This window comes from Carcharodon carcharias, chromosome 12, assembly GCF_017639515.1.
Source record: "Carcharodon carcharias isolate sCarCar2 chromosome 12, sCarCar2.pri, whole genome shotgun sequence".
In the NCBI taxonomy this organism is placed as follows: Eukaryota; Metazoa; Chordata; class Chondrichthyes; order Lamniformes; family Lamnidae; genus Carcharodon; species Carcharodon carcharias.
Genome location: NC_054478.1, coordinates 150,086,041 through 150,103,521, shown reverse-complemented (window position 1 = coordinate 150,103,521; position 17,481 = coordinate 150,086,041). Strand labels below are relative to the sequence as shown.

The 17,481-nt window shown below is 45.2% G+C and overlaps 1 protein-coding gene across 2 annotated transcripts in view; it reads left to right on the top strand.

Annotated features, from left to right (window-relative positions):
* The window catches only part of LOC121284926 (SH3 domain-binding protein 4-like), a 78,733-nt gene that overhangs the window by 29,299 nt on the left and 31,953 nt on the right, over positions 1-17,481 (top strand). The window contains exons 1-3 of one of the 2 annotated variants that reach the window (XM_041200852.1): positions 634-673; positions 3,891-4,124; positions 8,864-11,214. In XM_041200852.1, coding sequence (XP_041056786.1) covers positions 4,007-4,124; positions 8,864-11,214 — 2,469 coding nt within the window. In that variant the 5' untranslated portion in view covers positions 634-673; positions 3,891-4,006. Of the gene's footprint in view, positions 1-633; positions 674-3,890; positions 4,125-8,863; positions 11,215-17,481 lie in introns of those variants that run through there. The other variant, XM_041200851.1, reaches the window with a different exon arrangement.

Sequence of the window (17,481 nt, the reverse complement as noted above, 5' to 3'; positions counted from 1 at the left end):
CTTAAGTAGCAAATGACTTTCATGCCACACATCAGCCCAAGCCTGGATATTGTCCAGGTCTTGCTGCATTTGGACATGGACTGCATCAGTATCTGAGGAGTTGCGAGTGGTGCTGAACATTGTGCAATCATCAGCGAGCATCCCCACTTCTGACCTTATGATGGAGGGAAGGTCATTGAAGCAGCTGGAGATAGTTGAGCCTAGTACACTACCCTGAGGAACTCCTGCAGTAATGTCCCGGGGCTGAGATGATTAGCCTCGAGCAACCATCTTCCTTTGTGCTCGGTATGAGTCCAACCACTTGTTATGGACAGGCAGAGAGTTAATTTAAACAGCACTAATTCCTCCTCTCACCACCCGCTTGTAAACAGGTGTTTTGATTTGTTTCCCTCTTTATAAGCAGTAGCATATTCACTAACCCCTTCGTCTTGCTGTGGCCCGATTTTCTATTAATAACCGCACAGTAAGCTTGAGTACTTAAAGGGTTAATTTATTTGCACACGTTCAAAATGTGGGAGGAGGGTCACAGTGTTGTCCCCTTTATACTCATAGAGTAAAAGAGGGATAGAGAAAAGAAAGATTTACAGTCCAGAGACCGCAGAGAAAATAAATATCATTTCATTTGGTTTTCAGAGCCCAGAATCAAAGTCCAATGAGGCATTCCATCATGGAGGTCAGTGAGCTGAAAACCGATGCTGTATCATTCACATTTCTGGTGGTGTTGACTTCACACGATAAGATAGGCACATAGAGATGGATCAGTGTTGTAGGCTATGACAGAATTTCCAGCAGAAGCAGTGTAGATGGGGCCAAGTGTCCAATTTGGGCCAGAGCTCCTTGTCTGTTAATCAGATGGTAAAACAGCAGAACTGAGACTTTGCAGTTCAGCAAGGCCATATTACTAGTTCCACAAGCCAGAGGCCCATTTCACATGACTCCTACCTCCCCATACTGTCTTTGACAGTATCCCCCGACTGGATCCTTGAGATTGTTGAATGTCTAAACCATTAAGAATTGAAAGGAATGTTGCAAGATTCTTAGTCTTAGCAGATGAGCAGACTCCTGTTGACCAGCCTGGGTTATGAAATGCAGGTGGCCTTTGTATAGCTCTCTTTGAAGTTGGTCTGTGCAGCCCACAGAGGATCATTAGTGACCCTTCAGGTATAATAAAGTGTGAGTTTCCCCGACACTGCCAGGCAGCTTCTTATCTGCGGCGGGGGGGTGGGTGGGGGGGGTCACAGACAGACATAGGTTCAGCCCTTTTTAGGTCTTTGTCCAGTTTGACATTCTTAGAGATAACAATGAGCATATCTCTACATATTTTACATATAAAAAAATACAGGGTGAGGTCTTAGTCCTTTACACAGTGAAGAGATTCCCCCCCCCCCGATTCCCATGGACTTCTGTTTTGCCAGGGCTTCTTGATGTCACACTCTGTCAAATGTAGCCTTGATGTGAGGAGCAGTCAGTCTCACTTCCCCTTGAGTGGAGGTACTAGAGCAGATGTAGATAGATTCACAAGGACGATGACAGACTGAAATGTTATGCTTACCCCAAAAGGTTAACCAGGGTGAGACTCTTTTCACTAAAAAGCAACACACTGGGATGCGACTTGATAAAGATCTTTAAAATTACGAAGGGTCTGGAGGGACAGACCCTGGGGAAGATGTTCCCGAATGTGGGTGGCCCCAAACAAAGGGGGTCATAAGTATTAAACAGTCACTAATAAATCCAATAGGGAATTCACAAGGAGCCTTTTTACCCAGAGAGTGATTAAAATATGAAGCTCGCTACAGTGGGTGGTTGAGTGAAATGCGGAGATGTGTTTAAGGGATATTATCTAAATACTAAATAAACGCATGAAGGAGAAAGGAATAGAAGGTTATACTGATAGACGAAGAGAAGTGGGAGGAGGCTTATGTGGATCACAAATGCCAGTTGGGCTAAATGACTTTCTATATTGTGATGTAATATCTATCTAATTCTACATAATCTCCTCCAGCCCTACTGCTCAGTGATCTTTAGCGCTGACCCGTGCCGTAAATTACCTGCGTGAATATGAGCTATGCATCTTTATCTTTAGATCGATGTATATGTGAAAGGTATTGAATGCTGTACAAAACGCACTTGTCCGTTCCTGCTTGCTGTCTCACGCTGGTTGCAGTCACTGCTTTTGTCTAAACAAGATAGTCTGACGTGCCAGATTTGTCGGGGTCACATGAAGTGCGCCAGTGAGGAACGGCTCCACCCTCATTACTCAACAGATAGAAGAGCAGCAAAGGTCTTAACGAAATCCATCCACGCCCAGTTGAGTATTTCTAAGCACACGTCAACTCTAAGAAAACATTAGCAGCAGATGGAGCCAAGGATTGGACAACATCAGTCAATGCTGTGACACTTGGGGGGTTGAAATATGTCTTAAAGGCAATGCCAGAACCCTTTTATAACCACTTGTCAATAGTTTGATAAAGAAGGACTTGCGTTTATAAAGTACCTTTCACCACCTCAGGGCATCCCAAAGCGTTTTATAACTAATAAGGCACTTCTGAAATGTTGTAATATTGGAAATGTGGCAGCCAATTTGTGCACAGCAAGATCCCCACAAACAGCATTGTGGTGACGACCAGACTTTGATGTTGATTGAGGGACGAATGTTGTTGAGAATTCTGGGGAGCTCTGCCCCTGCTGTTCTTCGGATAGTGCTGTGGGATCATTTAGATCACCTGATGGGGCCTCGGGTTAACCTCTCACCTGAAAGATGGCACCCCTGATAGAGCACGTTCCTGCAGCACTACCTGAAATTTTGTGCAGAAGCCACTGGAGTGGGACTCAAAGCCACTGCCTCTGATCTGAGGTGAATTGCTACCAACTGAGCCAAATTCAAATTGTGGCCAACTGAAGCAGCAGACTGAAACCTCAAAGTCAGCGCAGAGACCCACTGTCCTCCTTTGGTATGTCCTTCTTTATGTAAAGGCGACTGGAATAGGCCTTGCCAAAGAAGATATTGGTGAATCTTCCTACTGGACATGTGTTTTATCACAAGCCATCCAAAATCTTAATGTACTGAATCAGGGGATCCAGTAGATCCATTCTACTGGATATCTCATACAACACTGTAGCCCTTCTTGCCTAGCTGTGGGTTAGTTAGCAGCATTGTTGCCCGAGTCTCAAAGTTCTGAGTTCAGGACCCACCCCAGAACTTCAGCAAAAAAAAATGAAGGCTGACACTTCAATGCAGTACACTAGGAGTGCTGCACTGTAGGAGGTACCGTCTTTCAGATGAGATGTTAAACTGAGGCCCCGTTTGCTCCCTGGGGTGGATCCTATTTTGAAGAAGAGCCAGGGGAGTTCTCCCCTCTGTCCTGGGCAATATTAATCGCTCAATTAACATCACGAAAACAGATTATCTGGTCATTATCACTTTGCTGTTTGTGGGAGCTTGCTGTGTGCAAATTGGCTGCCACATTACTTATATTTCAGCAGTGCACTTCACAATGTACTTCATTGGCTGTAAAGAACTTTACAATGTACTGAAAATATTAATATTTTAAAATTCTGAAGCATTACTGACAACAGAAGGAACCTTGTTCTACACAAAGACCATAGCAACTGTATTCTATCTATTATATGTAACATGGAGCTCTTCCCTCTGCTGTGCCTACCAAAGTCATGGGTTCTTCTGTTTTGTGTCAAGCTTGGTGGTACCTGGTCCCAGCACTTCTGTTACTTAGAAGCAGAATCAGGGAAGATATGTCTATTTACCAGTGGAAGTAGTTAGTGTCAACCATATGATGGCCAAAAAAAACTTGTATTTAGCTGTAAATTTTGGGACATTCTTAGAGATCGTATCTCTTAAACTGATGCGATGTTATATGATTTATTTCCTCTAGATGGTTGGCATAACAAGTGGGACTATGATAGTTAAAGAGCTGGCGGCTGGCCTATAGAAGCTGCTGTCGATGAACAACTTTTGTGTCCAACATTAAGTCGGATAGTCCCAGGAACCATGGCAGCCCAGCGAATTCGCTCCACCAACACGAGTGGACTTCCTCGGTGTAAATCCGAAGGGACGTTAATCGACTTGAATGATGGTTTCTCTGATCTCGGGATGAACGATGTCAAAGGTGAGCATTTGCGATTCAAATTTCGTTAATCGTCACAATGTGATCCATCGCTGTAGGATAAGTCTGTAGGTTTCTCAGGCTTCTGTGGGACGCTCGGTTTATTAAAGTAGAGTCCTTTTACTCTTATGAAGTAGGAGTTTGTTTTAATCCCGGTCTCCTTGGCAGCTGTCAGTCTCTTGATGGTTAAACCTGATGCCCTGGACAAGTTCAGCTTAAGGGTTTGAGTTGAAAAGGCTTCTTCATGGGCTTGAATCGTAGAGATCGGCTTGGCAACAATGGAAGAGAGAAGATGACCACCTCCCTTGTTTAGTAACCACATGATTAATGCCAAGAGAGTGGTTTAGCTTTCCGCTACATCCTAAAAGGTTTGCTTTTCACCAATGGCTGTGGTCTCCAACTTCAACAGGCCATGCTGAAGAGACTGCTGTAAAGTAGCTGTAGTTTCTTCCACTTGTTCAGTGAATAACCCATGAGTAATTGTTCTTAAAAACAAATACTGACTGCACCCAGAAAGCCCCACATTCGACCTGCTGACTTGGCTGGTCGGAGTTGCAATGGAGTCAGCAAAAACTGCAAGACAAGTGGTCACTGTGACCTCAGGTTAAGGAGGGACAAGCATATTCTCTCCCCACCTGCCCTACTCTGTCATCGCTTGCGGTTCAGAATCTTTCTAGTTGTTGTCGGATGAGCTCCTAAAGGGTGACCCATACCTCAGAATCACAGAATTGTTATGCACAGGAGGAGGCCATTTGGCCCATCCTGTCTGTGCCGGCTCTCCAAAGGAGCAATTCACTGAGTGCCACTCCCCCACCCTCCCCATTAGCTCTGCACATTCTTCCTTTTCGGGTAATAATCCATTTCTCGTTTGAAAGCCTCAATTGATCCTGCCTCCACCACACTCTCAGGTGGTGCATTCCAGATCTTAACCATTTGCTGCATGAAAAAGTTTCTCCTTATACCTCCATTGCACGTTCTTCCAATTACCTTAAGCCTGTGCCCCCTGGTTCTTGATCCTTCCACCAGTGGGGAAAGTTTCCCTCTATCTACTGTGCCCAGACCCCTCATAATTTTGAACACCTCTATCAAATCTCCTCTCAATCTTCTCTTTTCCAAGGAAAACAGTCCCAGCTTCTCCAATCTATCGATAAAACTGAAGTTCCTCATCCCTGGGACCATTCTTGTGAAATTCTCTGCACCCTCTCAAATGTCTTCACATCTGTCCTAAAGTGCAGAGCCCAGAATTGGACACAGTACTCCAGTCGAGGTCGAATCTATAAGTCCTCCTTTGACAGCACCTTCCCAACCTGTGACCTCTACCACCTAGAAGGACAAGGGCAGCAGATTGATGGAAGCACCGCCACCAGCAAGTTCCCCCCCAAGTCACTCACCATCTTGACTTGGAAATCTATCGCCGTTCCTTCACTGTCGCTGGGTCAAAATTCTGGAACTCCCTCCCTAACCGCACTGTGGGTGTACCTATACCACATGGACTGCAGCGGCTCAAGAAGGCAGCTCACCACCACCTTCTCAAGGGGCAATTAGGGATGGGCAATAAATGCAGGCCCAGCCAGTGGCACCTACACCCCATGAAAGACTAAAAAGCAACTTTTTAATACCTTCTGGAAAAGAGGAAAAATTGGAGGACTGAGAAGGAAAAGCTTCAGTTACTTTTTTCTCTGAATAGCCAAACGGGTTAATGTGGAATGAGTACTGGTCGTTGTAAAATAAACATGGAGAGGCCTGAAATGGTTCATAAGTTACTCACTGCTGAAAAGCAGTTCTTTTTTTAATACGTAATGAATCACCTTCGGGTATTGAAAGCAGGCATTCAGCAACCAATAAATGTTTAACCAGTTTAGTTTCATAATGGTTTTGTCACCCACTGAACTAATTTAGGCAGGCTCAAATGTGGCAGTGCCCCAGGCCTACTTGTTATAGCCTGTTCTGCCTTGGAACAGCGTGCCAAGAAAGATCAAGATGCAGAAATCAGGAAGGCTCTCATTAAATAGATGGAAAGAATGAATTCCCTGTAGGTTGGTTGACGTGCAAACAGTGCTGTAATCAGCCTAGGACATCTCTTCTGTTTGAAAAGGCAGTCGAGTACTGATTCTTAATTTGTTCCCTGGCAGTTCATTAATTTACCAATTTTATTTTTGTACACAAGAATGAGGGTCAGAGCTGAATTGCAGACGTCTGGAGAGTGTCTCGTTGGCTTTGGGCCAGCACGTTGCTCATGCGTTCGCGATACCAGACTGAAGCCAGCTCTGCAATTTACCTCTCTTATCTTTGACAAGCATTATTGTTGATAGCTAATAACGCACTCTTCTGCTTGAATGCATGAGCTCGTTCAGGTGATCAGCCCTTGCTTTAATGGTATGGCAGACTGAAAAAAAATCAACAGTTACAGGGACAAAACCTGAAAACACCAGGTGATTTGTCACACTTGACTCATGTTACGTGTATGGCTCTTCTGCATGTTTTATTGTCTTTCAGTGGTGATTCTCACTAATCCATTCAGTGTTCTTTTTCTTTGTTCACCGCCTGCTCCCCGGGGCTGATTGTTATTTTTGGTTGCTTGCTCCCCTTTTAATTGCAGGTGAAACCGGGACCTTGCGTCTCACAAAGACGATTTTTTTTTCTGGCTGCCTCCTCCCCAGTTGATGGCTTGTGTCCCTGGTCATGGGACTTGGAATGACTCCTGTTGCAAGGCCTTATCTCTGAGAACACATTGTATGTTGGGTTGTGGCTGGCTAAGGAATGATTGCAGACGCATCTATATGTCTGAACAATAGCTGGTTTATCGGATGAACACAACTGTATACGAGATTAGATATTACTCAATCCAAGCCATGAGCTTTTTCTTTTCTCCTCGACTCTTAGTCATGTGTCTCTCTCTTACATCATCATGGTGACGATACTGGTTCTCCTGCCCCACACATTAACCCTTTCGATCCTGAACACCCTAATACTACCCCCCACCTAATTGGGTCTGAAATTGCGGTCCCATTGAAACGAAATGAATGGGAGGCAGCTCTCTGAAGCAGATAGCATCATAGAGTGGCTTTGATTGGGCCATCAAACCAAATATCTTTTCAGGAACATGGGCAAAGGAGGAAACCATTCAGCACACCCAGCCTTTCCGCCATTCCCTTTGATCATGGCTGCGCTGTATTTTGACTTTGCCTGCTTTGATTCTGTAAGCTTTAACACTTTTGCCTGACAAAAATCTGTCAATCTCAGTTTGGAAATTGGCAGTTGACATCCAGCTTCCACTGCTTGTTGGGCAGAGAGAGTTCCAGATTTCCACTCCCCTCTGTGTGAAGAAGTACTCGCTGATATCATCCCTGAACGGCCTGGCTGTTTTAATGTTCTGCCTCCTTGTTCTGGACTCCCCTCACCGAAAGGAAATAGCTTCACTCTGTGGACCCGATCAAGTCCTTTAATCATGTTAAACATTTCAATGGGATAACTCTTTAATCTTCTACGATCAGAGGAACACCAGCTTATCGCAAAACTTAAAATATATGTTGAAAATATAAAGCTCCTTGCTGTTTTCTGTTGAGTGAATTTGTGAGGAAATTTTGTTTGACACATATGTGCACTGTTTTGCAAAATAGACAAAAGGGTTGAACAATAGCATTTTTCAGCATAGATTTTGGAGGAATCTTCAAGCTAAAAGCTCCCTCCTTAGACTTCTCTTCAAACTGAAACCAGTTGCATCGCCTGATACCCACGCTCAGGGGATACCCAAAGTTGCTTCCAGTCAGTGACAGCTGTAAGCTTTAACAAACAGCCTAGTTTTAGATGAAAAAGGAAGATGCAGGAACAGTTTCCCTACTCGAGGCGTCTCTGGTTTGTATGGCTCAGCTCGCTAGGACATGGAGACTTGAGAGAGTCGCTGGACAAAAGGTCAATCCAGATTGCCATCTATCGCCCTGGTAGTTGTGTGATACCAAATAATGGAGTTGTTGATTAATCGTAGCAATCAATCTCTTATCAATTAATCAATAATAGAGCCAGACATGTCAGAAGAAGGAGGTCAGTGGTGGAGGGAAAAGGGGCTACTCGGTGATTACGTTTGCTGAGCCTCTCTGGTAGTGCCCCGCTCGCTACACATGCACGCTGGCTCGCTCGAAAATTGGGTGTTGCTCTTGCCTAAGTGGAATAAGATCCCATCCTTGAGTTTCTCTTGTTGCAATCAACAATATTGGAGAAAGTGAAGTTATTTATTGATGCTGATATCGTACTGTTGTCATTTGTAGAGTTGGTAAGTTGGTTACAGCACAGTAATAGAAACAAGGAATAATATCTAGAAACCATTATCAAAGTTTGTGTAACAATTTGAATCAAATTTCGATTTTAGGACAATCATCTATTCAGAATGCCCAGCTTTTGTTCTTTATTTCCAAGCATTTTTGATAAGAACACCACCAAATATCTGTATGCTGGGCAAATGGATAATCGCTAATAGATTTGTCCATATTTTAGCTCTTTGAAAGAGCCAGCATCGTAATGATGGGCAGAATGGCCTCATCCTATTTGCAACATTATTACTGTAAATTAATCAGTTTGCAAAAGCTTCAGTGTTCATGATATATGATAGCTTATTGAACTGTTGTTAAATTTGGGGAATATGTTTGTTTGAAATGATTAAATAGAATTCTAATGTCAAAAGGCATAATCCTGGTCTGTGAGCTAAACCTGCTTGAATTAATGTTCCTCTTCTCTGAAATCTGCAGGGCCTTCTCCTAGCACCTTGAGGTTGAATACATCTACATCTTTTGGCAATGCACGTGAAGTTGTGGCTATCAAGGATTACTGTCCTACTAATTTTACCACGCTCAAATTTAACAAGGGGGATCTCCTGTATGTCCTGGACACCTCTGGAGCTGAATGGTGGTATGCCCACAACAACACTGAAATGGGCTACATTCCTGCTTCCTACGTTCAACCTGTTGGCAGAAGTTCCTCCCTTTGGGACAGTGGAATGGTGGACAACATTGGGGACAGTTCTGACGAAGGTGCCAAAGAGATGGACTTACTTGGAGAGTGGGGAGATGCCTTTGAAAAAATGTCTTCAAAGCCCCAACACAATAACCCATTTTTGAACGGCTTTGCATCCTCCAATCCATTTTTAGATGGAAACGTACAGAGCCTCGGTTCCAACAGTGAACAGGCAGCCAAATCGGAGGTGGATCTACTTCTGTTTGACCCTGTAACGCCACCTTTCACAGCCAACAGTGTAAGCAATGGTGCTTTTGAGGAAGACCCGCTAATTAGCTCAAAAGCTGAGTTTGACCCACTCCTGGGTAGGAACAATCCGTTCTTCAGGAGCAAGCGATCGTACAGTATGTCTGAGCTTTCGGTCTTGCAAGCCAAGTCTAATGGACCTCCCTCATCTGGATTCTTCAGCGGTATGCAGTCTCCAGACCCTGAACAGTTCAAGAGCAGGGAGGACTTCCGAACGGCATGGCTTAACCACAGGAAAATGGCACGCTCGTGCCACGATCTAAATTCTCTTGGGCAAAACCCTGGCTGGGGTCAGACCCAACCTGTGGAGACGAATATTGCGTGCAAGCTGGAGAGTGCAGGCGGGGCAGTTCAACTTCCAGACACCAGCATCAGTATTCACGTGCCAGAAGGACATGTCTCTCCCGGGGAAACCCAGCAAATCTCAATGAAAGCCTTGCTGGACCCTCCCATCGAGTTGAACAATGACAGATGCACCACCATTAGCCCCGTGGTTGAGATCAAATTAAGCAACATGGAAGTCAAGACCTTCCTTACCCTGGAAATGAAGATCTCTGCTGAGCTAAAGGACGATGTAGCGAGCAAGAAGGATGCTGAGATCACCTGCTTGTGCAGCGACAGCAAAGATGGGCCATTCTCACCAATGCCTCAGGTTTATCACTATGGCGATACAGTACAGGTGCAGCTGGACAACCTGGAGCCTTGCATGTACATTGTCGTGGTGTCTCAGGCCAGGGCTCTGCAGTACCCTGACACCGTGTGGGATTGCATTAACAAAAATGTCACAGTCGGGGTTTATGGGCCCAAACATATCCACCCTTCATTCAAGGCAGTGGTGGCCGTTTTTGGCCATAACAGCGCGCCCAAGTCTTTGCTGGTCAGCGAGGTGGGTCAAGAAGTTTTGGCCACACCCCCAGTGGCGTTGCAGCTGTGGGGTAAGCACCAGTTTGTGTTAGCCAAGCCCCAGGACCTGAAGATCAGCATCCATCCCAATATTTCTAACTACGAGGTCAAACCCTCCGACCAGGTTAAGGTCGTCCGTGGGTTTCAGGTGAAGCTCGGGAAGGTCAGCCGCCTCATCTTTCCCATCCACTCGCGCGTCCCGGACGAGCTTTCCGACTTCACGCTCAGGATCCAGGTGAAGAACGACCAGGAGGCGATGATCATGCAGTTCTGTGTGAGGACACCGCAGCCGCCCCCAAAGCCCGGGGCCCGTAACAGCGGACAGCGGAGGTTCCTGAAGAAGAAAGAGATCGGCAAGATCGTTCTCTCTCCCTTGGCCGTCACTAGCAAATACCCCATCTTTCACGACCGCAGAGTAAACAACCTCAAGTATGGCAAACTGCTGAAGACTGTGGTAAGGCAAAACAAAAACTATTACCTCCTGGAGTATAAGAAGGGAGATGTGATTGCATTGCTGAGTGAAGAGAAGATTAAGTTGAAAGGGCAGCTGCGAACAAAGGAATGGTACACGGGCTATTACCAAGGGAAAATCGGGCTCGTGCATGCCAAAAATGTGCTCGTGGTCGGAAAAATTAAGCCGAGCTTCTTCCTTGGGCCTGACCTCACCACCTCAACGCTCTTGGACCAGATCCTGCGCCCCAGCAAGTTTCTGACCTACATTTATGCCTCTGTAAGGATGACACTGATGGAAAATATCAACAGTTGGCGGGCGTTTGCAGACGCCCTGGGTTACAAAAACATGCCGCTTGTACACTTTTGCCGGACAGAGATAGACAGTGAGCCGGAGCGTGTGGCGTCTGTACTGGAAAAGCTCAAGGAGGACTGCAACGACTCTGAGAACATGGAGAAGAAGTCCTTTCAGAAGGAGCTGATGGCTGTGAGTACCCATTGGCCGGAACTGCGTCATCTCTGCGGTGTCTTTAAGTTGCTAAGTTACATATTTGGCTTTGCAGTGCAGGGGTTGAAAAGTTGCTGTCCCTTTAATAAGCTGCAGTCTTAATATACATTGTGGGCATGAGCCACCTGGTGTAGGGGGAGACAGGGTGCCCTCTGAACCTTCCCAAAAAAAATAAGCGTGCTTTGCGATATAGTTTATAACGAGCCCCTGACTTTAATGACCTCAATAGCAGGAGATTTTTTTTTCCGTTTTCACTAGCAATCAGACCAACTACAACGTATTTCAAAGCAGCAGTGACCTCTATTTTTCAACTAAAACTGCAGAGCAGCTGTCCCAGGGCCAAGATGACAGATGGATGGACAAAAAAAAACCTGCCAAAACGGAATGGGCTTGCATATCTCGCCAAAAACATGCTTCCCTCCCCCTTTTATAGCTTGGCCTAACGAGGGAGCAAGTGTCAAACCAGTGGAGAACCATGATCGGGGCATCTGTGTGTCTGCACCAGCCCAACGAAAGTGCTTTTTTAAAAAAAAAAAAATTACTTTAGATTTCTTAATGAACTAGAAGTAAAATTTGAGAAGCAGTTCCTGAAATTTATGTCTTTTGGGTGAGAGGATCCCTCTGGGACCGGTCCTTTAAATAGCCAGAACGGCGTTTAGGCTATTTTGCCACGAGTAGGCCTCAACTGGAATATCAAGGCTACCACACTTCAGGGAAGATTTGCATATCTTAGGAAAGGAAGGAGGAGGTTTACCGGGATGTTACCAAGGATGGTGGGGGGTGGGGGTCCTTCAGTTATGAGGAGCAGTTAGAAAAGTTTGGACTGTTATCCTTGGAATGTGGAGAGTTAAAAGGTGACTGAATAAGAGGTTTTCAAGATGATGAGAGGTTTTGGTCAAGTGGATAAAGCAAAACTATCCCCCCTTGCGAGTGGGTCAATAGCCAGAGATCATGGATTCAAAATCATTGGGTAAAGATCGCAAGGGGAGATGAGGAGAGATGTATTCACTCCAGAGGGTCATCGGGATCTGGAATGTTCTTACCGAGAGGGTGATGAAAGCTGATTCCATCGATAACTTTAGAAGTGAGTTGGACAGTTTGCTTGGGGTTGAAGAGTCTTCAGGATTACAGAAAAAAGAGGGGAGGGGGGGTGTGGGGTGTGGGACTAAGTAAGGCTATTCTTTCAAAGAGATAGCACAGGTGGGTTGGGCCAAATGGACACCTTGTGTGCTGTAAGACTCTATGGTATGGGGACCTGTCAGAACAGTTGTTCATGGTGCTGAGCGCCTCAAATTTGCCATAGGTTGGAACAGATCGAGTCTTTGTGCCCCTTTAGGTAACCTCAACATGCACACCTGAAGTGAATTTAATATTTGTATGAGGAGTACAATATCGAGAAATAGGGAGCATTTTCTTTTCAGAATGACCTGTTAGAATCATAGAACAGTTACCAATATAGAAGGAAGCCATTTGTCCCATCATGTCTGTGCTGGCTGTCTGCATAGAAAGGAGGAACAGACTCGAGAGGCTCAGTGACCTTCTCCTGTTCCTATGTCCATACCTGAAACATCTGCCAGCCAAAATGGTTCTGGTTTCTAATGACCCTTTGGACAGGTACTTGGTCTCTTCACGTAGAAGAGGAAGATTCAGTTCCTAACTGACCCAGGTAGCTCATCTCGGCTATGGTGGTGTTAGGGAAGCTGCAGTTGGCCTCAGTGCCCTGAGCTAAGGAGGAGGGATAGTAAGGCTGGGTTTCTGCATCCTGTCACTCACTGCTGTGCGTGGACACTGGGTGAGGACAGGACGGTGCCTATGGTGATGCTTCTGGAATCACTCTCAAGATCCATCCTGACAAAATGATTATTTAGTGAAGGGGGGGGAGGTGGGTGGGGTAGGGTAGAGAGCAGGTCTGTCAGCAGAGCCTGTGGGGAGCTATCAGCTAGCTAGGCGATGTGGGATAAGGAGGAAAGTTGTAATAAAAAAGGCTAAAGATAACTTACTGTTAGGTTGGACATGAGCAGAAACATAGAGAGCTCCTTCAGGAACCGTTTGCAGTTGAGTTTGCTGTCTGTTTGACCACATGTCATGCAACTATAACTGTGGAAAATCTGCATCTAAAATCCCGCTAAACTGACTCCAGCTAGTGTAGGAGGGGTACGTTTTTGTCCTCTTTTTCTATTGATGTTTTGCTCCAAGGAAGGGGGAGAGAGAGAGAGAAATAACATTGAGTTTTGTTCAGGTTAAATGGCAGGGAGAGTCAGAGAAACCACTGTATGTACTAATACATTGAGCAGGTATAAAAACAAAAAAACTGCGGATGCTGGAAATCCAAAACAAAAACAGAATTACCTGGAAAAACTCAGCAGATCTGGCAGCATCGGCGGAGAAGAAAAGAGTAGACGTTTCGAGTCCTCATGACCCTTCGACAGAACTTGAGTGAGTCCAAGAAAGGGGTGAAATATAAGCTGGTTTAAGGCGTGGGTGGGCGGGGGTTTAGGTGGGGGGAGAGAGAGAGAAGTGGAGGGGGTTGGTGTGGTTGTAGGGACAAACAAGCAGTAATAGAAGCAGATCATCAAAAGGTGTCACAAACAACAGAACAAAAGAACACATAGGTGTTAAAGTTGGTGATATTATCTAAACGAATGTGCTAATTAAGAATGGATGGTAGGGCACTCAAGGTATAGCTCTAGTGGGGGTGGGGGGGATCATTAAAGATTTAAAAATATTTAAAAATAATGGAAATAGGTGGGAAAAGAAAAATCTATATAATTTATTGGAAAAAAAAAGAAGGGGGAAACAGAAAGGGGGTGGGGATGGAGGAGGGAGCTCAAGACCTAAAGTTGTTGAATTCAATATTCAGTCCGGAAGGCTGTAAAGTGCCTAGTCGGAAGATGAGGTGTTGTTCCTCCAGTTTGCGTTGGTCTGTCCGCAAGAATGACCCAAACCTCCCTGTCGCTTGCCATTTTAACACTCCACCCTGCTCTCTTGCCCACATGTCTGTCCTTGGCTTGCTGCATTGTTCCAGTGAAGCCCAACGCAAACTGGAGGAACAACACCTCATCTTCCGACTAGGCACTTTACAGCCTTCCGGACTGAATGTTGAATTCAACAAATTTAGGTCTTGAGCTCCCTCCCCCATCCCCACCCCCTTTCTGTTTCCCCCTTTTGTTTTTTCCAATAAATTATATAGATTTTTCTTTTCCCACCTATTTCAATTATTTTTAAATCTTTTATGCTCCCCCACCCCCACTAGAGCTATACATTGAGTGCACTACCATCCATTCTTAATTAGCACATTCGATTAGATAATATCACCAACTTCAACTGTGTTCTTGTGTTCTGTTGTCTGTGACATCTTTTGATGATCTGCTTCTATTACTGCTTGTTTGTCCCTACAACCAGACCAACCCCCTTCACTTCTCTCTCTCTCTCCCCCCACCCAAACCGCCCCACCCCCCCAAAAACACACCTTAAACCAGCTTATATTTCACCCCTTTCTTGGACTCACTCAAGTTCTGTTGAAGGGTCATGAGGACTCGAAACGTCAACTCTTTTCTTCTCCGCCGATGCTGCCAGACCTGCTGAGTTTTTCCAGGTAATTCTGTTTTTATTTTACATTGAGCAGGTGTTGTTCACGATAAATGGAAGATTCTCACTTTGTCAGTGGGGTGCAACACTGGTGACTAGACAGCAATAGAGACCCCACGTCTCTGAGACTTGCCATCGGGCTTATTCAATAGCGCCCCACCCAGGAGGGTGGCTACAAGGAGGATGTGGCTGTCCATTTCATTGCTGCCCCCTTGGGAGCACGTTGTAAATGTGAACACCAGTGGTGATATAGAATCACAGATTCGCTACAGCTCAGAAGGAGGCCATTCAACCTGTTGTGTCTGTGCTGGCCCCCTGGAGGAGTAATTAACCTAGTGCCATTCTCCTGCCTTTTCCCAACAGCCCTTCAAGTGTTTCTTTTTCAGATAATGATCCAGTTCCCTTGTGGAAGCCTCAATTAACCCTGCCTCCAGCGCAGTCAGGCAGCCCATTCCAGAGCCTAACCACTCACTGCATTAAAAAGCTTTTCATCATGTCTCCACTGCTCCTTTTGCCAATCAACTTAAACTTGTGCCACCTTGTTCTTAATCCTTCCGCCAACAGAAACAGTTTCTCCCTATCCACTCTGTCCAGACCCCTCCTGATTTTGAACATCTCTATCAAACCTCCTCTCGCTCTTTTCTCCCAGGAAAAGAGTCCCAGTTTCTCCAACCTTTATGTAACTGAAGTCCCTCATCCCTGGAACCATTCTCATGAATCTTTTCTGGACTTCCCCTTAATGCTGCGGAAGGTGTGGCACTCAGAACTGGACACGGTACTCCGGTTGTGGCCAAACAGTGTTTTGTGCATTTTTAACTCAGTGCTCTCCTTTCTGGTTTTGCTCTCATACTGAATTGAGAGTGTATGATCCCTTCAAAGGTTTAAGATGAAGAACTGTTCCTGTAGGTGATTGCCATGAAATATGCAAACTAGTTAATCCCTGCCCCTATTGATAAAGTCCAGGATGCCGTATGCTTTATTAACCGCTCTCTCAACCTGTCCCCTCCACCTTCAATGATGTATGCACATATAAACCCAGGTCCCTCTGCTCTTGCACTCCCTAAAGAATTGTACCCTCAATTTTATGTTGTCACTGTGTTCTTCCAACCAAAGTTAATCACTTCACGCTTCTCTGCATTAAATTTCATCTGCCCATTCCACCAACCTCTGTCCTTTTGAAGTTCTACACTATCCTGATAGTCTATAGTCCTATTAAATACCAATATATGACTTGTATTTTACAGGACTACGTATAACCTGATCGGTTCTGCGCAACAGATGCTGTATAAATTCTATCCCCATGTGAGATGAACTGGATTTAATAGTTCAGTGCTCTCCTTTCTGGTTTTGCTCTCATACTGAATTGAGACAGTGTATGATCCCTTCAAAGGTTTAAGATGAAGAACTGTTCCTGTAGGTGATTGCCATGAAATATGCAAACTAGTTAGTGGATTTGAAGTGGAACTATGTTGCTAGATCAATCGAGCATAAATCAGAGGCACCAAGATATTCAGAGCATCAAAACAATGCAGAAATGCACAACCAGTCTATTCCCTGTTGCACCATCTCACCAAGACTCCTTCAACAACCACGACCCACAACCTCTGCCACCTAGGAAGGATATGGGCAGCAGGCACATGGGAACACCACCACCTGGAAGTTCCCCTCCAAGTCACTCACCACCCTGACTTGGAAATATATCGCCGTTCCTTCACTGTCGCTGGGTCAAAATCCTGAAACTCCCTCCCTAACAGCACTGTGGGTGTACCTACACCACAGCGGTTCAAGAAGGCAGCTCACCACCACTTTCTTGAGGGCAATTGCAGATGGGCGATAAATGCTGGCCTAGCCAGCGATACCCACATCCCAATGAATCAATTAAGAGAAAAGAGAATTAAGTTATGATGGGGTAAGACTGGACCATGTGATGTATCAACTTTGGAAGGAGATATCTAAGAGGCACAGAAGGCACCAAATGGTTAAACTTTGAACTGCTTGGACATTGGAGCAAGGAGTCAGGATGCTTGACCCTATTGGTCCTTGTTACCATCTATTCTCCATGTCGTCAATAACCTTTTTGAGCATCTTGATGTAGTTTTTGCCTTAGTTGCTAATGTTGGTGTAGTATACCGTGACAGAGAAGCCTGGGTTCAATCTGTCTGAAGTGAGTTTTGGGTTAATGTCTGGACACTTCATATTGAAAGGTGTTTCTACATTGCTAATTTTCCGCTGTTCCTGCCCAGAGAGAAAAATCTCTGTACGCTGATTTACATCGTTTTGCTGTGATACAATGCAAAGACCTTACTGCCCACAGAAACACGACTTTGGGGACCAACCCCATGCGTTTACGGAGAGTGGCCCCTTTAACCTGAACGCCCAGTTGTTTGTACAATGGGCGATGGTGGACAGAAAGAGAAGGCCATGTCAGCCTTGAACTAAGATTGGAGCAGCTATGTAGAAATGGCTACATGGCCAGGTAGGGCAACTGTGTGTGTCACTTCTGATGGAATAAGTTGAATCAGATGTACGATACCTTTAGGTATATTTTCAAGAATCATGGAATAATACATCACAGAAGGACTCCCATTTGGCCCATCGAGTCTGCACTGGCTCTTTCAAAAAGCAATCCAGTTAGTCCCATCCCCCCTTGACTTACCC